The sequence below is a fragment of the Corvus brachyrhynchos genome, unplaced genomic scaffold (assembly GCF_000691975.1).
Source record: "Corvus brachyrhynchos isolate BGI_N302 unplaced genomic scaffold, ASM69197v1 scaffold162, whole genome shotgun sequence".
Classification (NCBI taxonomy): Eukaryota; Metazoa; Chordata; class Aves; order Passeriformes; family Corvidae; genus Corvus; species Corvus brachyrhynchos.
In genome coordinates this window covers 5,990,705-5,994,346 of record NW_008236696.1, presented here as the reverse complement: position 1 = coordinate 5,994,346, position 3,642 = coordinate 5,990,705, and the positions used below count along the sequence as shown (strand labels likewise).

Here is a 3,642-nt window from a genome sequence, read left to right as displayed (position 1 = left end):
CCTCTGGTTAGATTTTGGTTAGAGCATGTTTTTCTTTCTTAGACAACAAAGAGGTGTGTAAAAAAGACTTTGTTGAGAAGCAGAAAATCCTTATATACATCTATATATCCCTAGTGCCCTGCTCTGTTTCTTTTCTCACTGCTATTCTCTGTTTGACCTTCTCATCTCCAAGGGCTCTGTAATTTTTTTGCATTCAAGTGCTATAGTCACTTTCTTCCATTTTCTCTAATGGAGAAAGGAGAAAGGTGCTGACAGAGGCAACGAAAGTGATTTGTGATTTCATTGCACATTCAGCTACAAGGTGTTAGGCTTTGACTGGGAAAACAGCTGTGTTTAAACAAAATTAAGTCTTTATACTTATCAAAAATGCTAAGGAAAATGAACGAGGGCAAAACAGTCTAGGGGCAGATATGATACTTTAAAGGCTTTTATTCTGTGTAAGATAAACTATGGTATGAGAACTGCTGGTCAAGACAGGTTACTTTTGAGGTGTATGACTTGTTAATTGTGTATTGTGTACAAGTCATTCATTGACAAAATATAAAACGCTTTCCAGTGTGCATATAAGCTTATTTCACATCTAAGAGAGCAGTTCCTTGTATTGCAAGGATACCCACCAAGTTGTTTTCAAGAATATGTCGGTTGGTGTAATTCAATATTCTCTATGGTATTTCATGCTTTTTATCTCCTAAATCCCACAGTTTTACATCTGACAATAGACATTGATTATATAGCTCCCACTGAAAGAGGCTTGGTTAGGAGAGAAGACCAGTTTCACAGGCATAAGTGGTAACAAGAGATTTTTAGCAGAGAGATCAGCACAAAGAGATGACATTGAATATTCTGCAAATACAGCATGTAGTTGACATCAGAATGCATGACATGAAGCACTCTTATGCCAGAATTGCTGCTTCTTTGCTCACCTACAATTAACTCTAGCAAAAACTATTTACTGAGGCAGACAACTTTCGTGTGGAACTTTTATATGGTTGCTGTTCCATGCTGTGTAGTGGTGCCTGTATATGCACTGTGTCACCCTGCATCAGAGAAGAAATATCCAGGATTTAATTATAATATCCTAGGCAGAACCACTGAGAAATGGCATGCTATTTCATATTGGTTTTATCCATACTAGAATACATAGTCCTGTCTTTACATATTAATAATTATACATAGGGGTATATTTTGGTAGCAGCAGGCACTTAATAACTTTAGTGTTGAAACAAAGAATTACAATAAATTTATATGTAGGAATGCATGCTGGGTCTCCAATGAAATATTATTGCAATTTCAAAGGTATGAAAATTTATGAAGTCAATGAATGTGCTTAGCAAGTTCTTCATCTTCCTCAGTGGGCTTCAGATAGTTGTTTCTATTCCTTTTTTATTATTACTTTTTTAAGTGCTTCAAGCATAGGTAATTTGTGGACTATGTGGGTGAGGATAATATAGCCAGATCATAACAAAAGAGATTTTTACCCGTGAAACACTTTAAGGGAAAAGAAAGATAAACACTGAAGTGCTCTTTCTTTAGCTGTGTTTCTTGTTTACAGCACAGGCTTTATAGGAAAAGAACTGCAGAACCTCAGTGAAAAAAATCACTTTGGACCTCATTGGGAACATTATGTGAAATTTGGACTAATCTGCTGTAATTTCTTTTTTTCTTTATTTTTGTGATCCAGGCTTCCACACTGTTAAGAGCATCTTTAGCCTCTATGTAAGTATTTGTTGCTGAGCTTCATTTCTATCTGTAGAGAAGAGGAGGAGGGGTTTGTAAACTAAAGTACACACTGCCAGTTGTGTGCAAATGGGAATCACTTCTCCTCTGTGCTTCCTCTGACCTGAGTGAATGTTGATGCAAGTATTGTGTGGTCTGTGTTCTTCTGCTGAGCAGCTTCAGTAACATTCTAATTTCAACAGAATGTTGTTAATCTAGTAAATTTGCCATTCCACACCTGTGAGGTTGTTGCTGTATTTTTACTGTTTCCACATATTTCAGTCCTGTTGTTGTAATTGGTTTGATTCTCACAAATCCAGGAAAAAGGGAAGTCACTAATATGGATTTTTGGGTGCTTTGACTTTAATTTTTTTGTGTCTGACTTAATAAATTTTGGCTTATAGTATTGAATAGAGATGGTATATTCAAGGTGAAGTTTTATTACATTTTTTGAGACACTGTTTTTATCCTGTTGTTTACAAGATAATGGGACAATTAGGATTAAAATTTGTTTTGAAAAGTGGTAGGATGGGAAGATATTAAAATATTTTAATGGATTGTATTTAAATATTAAAACATTGACTGGAACCAGTTTTCTTAAGGGAAATTTCTATTAAATTTCATAATAGCAAGATAGTATTGATGCATAGAAAGTAGTCCTGTATTAAGTCTCATGTTAAGCCAGCATACTCCAGCCTGTAAAAATCCACCTTTGCCTTGGAGAAGACATTTCTGTGTGCCTGAGGGCTCAGAGGTGGAGTTGGAGCTGCAGCTTTTTACTGCATCTGTTTCTAATTGTGTCAAGAGCCACGAGTGCTGCCCTCATGCCCTTGTGGTCCAGTAGGGGAAGGGAAAAAAAGGATGTTGCTGTACTGCTTTGTACCAGTAAAAATCTCAGATGATCAGCTGGCTGGTTGTCAGTTTACTTTCTGCAAGTTGTGATGGTAAGTGAGCTGCATGTATAATTAAAAAACAACCCTGAATTTAACAAGTCTGTTGCCCTAACACTATAATGGTAATAAAAGTGTGAAAATGTGGAAATTCTTTTCCTGAAGCAGACTTCCTGTTTTTGCTCTTCTCACCTCAGTAACATCAGCTGCACTGAACAAGGAGAGAGTTTTGATGAATGTCTTTTCCGTTTGCATTTAGGAAGACACAGGAGGTGCCATTGTTGCCCTCTTTGGATTATGAGAAGTTGAAGAAAGATTTGATTACAGGGAGTGATCGTCTCAAGGCCCTCTTACTGCAGGCTCTGCGCTGGGTAAGGACAGGGCCTCTGGAGGCATCCAGAGCTAAGATCCATTTTGCAAACAAGATGGTTGTTCTGGTGATGAGTTCAACATCACAGGCAGCTTCACTGTTGGTGAGGCTAAGGCTGTTGAGATGATGAAGGTAGCCCAGGCAGGAGGTGTCTGTTTGTAGTGTAGCAGTGTTCTTCTCATCTGAGGAGAGACAGATTCCTCACATGAGGAATTCCCAGATTTCTGAGATATTCAGTGGAAATAATTTTTGATGTGTTTTCAAATAAATTGTTGTTTTAGGCAGTTCCTTTTTCCATATATCTTTTTTGTTTACATTTATATAAATACTGCTGTATCCAAGACATACCTGACTCTAATCACCAGTTTTCCTTTATAATCAAGGTATTTTACAGGAACCTACTTTTTGCTTTTTTCTGAAAAGAAAGCTGATGTTTTCAAAGTGACAAACATGAAAGATGATAATAGTGGAATTCTGATCAAGTTTCAGTGTCCATTTTCACATAAAAAACAATCCGTTTGTTCTGACCAGTGCTAGTTTCTAGCCCAGTGCTCTGTCTCAGATGTTTAAGAAAAGCACCACATCTGTAGGTTTTTTAACTTTATGGGAAGTAATGCTGTATCCTTCCTGTATGGGCAATGATGACAGCTCCCAAGTAACAGTTTT

At 37.1% G+C, this 3,642-nt stretch overlaps 1 protein-coding gene across 8 annotated transcripts in view; it reads left to right on the top strand.

Moving 5' to 3' along the window:
- Nucleotides 1-3,642, top strand: part of ARMC9 (armadillo repeat containing 9) — a 61,652-nt gene that overhangs the window by 22,555 nt on the left and 35,455 nt on the right. For all 8 annotated transcript variants that reach the window (XR_001859597.1, XR_001859595.1, XR_001859596.1 and 5 more), the window contains 2 exons: nucleotides 1,682-1,716; nucleotides 2,866-2,977. Coding sequence is in view for 4 of the 8 variants with exons in the window: in XM_008644550.2 (XP_008642772.1) it covers nucleotides 1,682-1,716; nucleotides 2,866-2,977 (147 nt within the window). In the remaining 4 variants the exon portion in view is untranslated. The remainder of the gene's footprint in view (nucleotides 1-1,681; nucleotides 1,717-2,865; nucleotides 2,978-3,642) is intronic.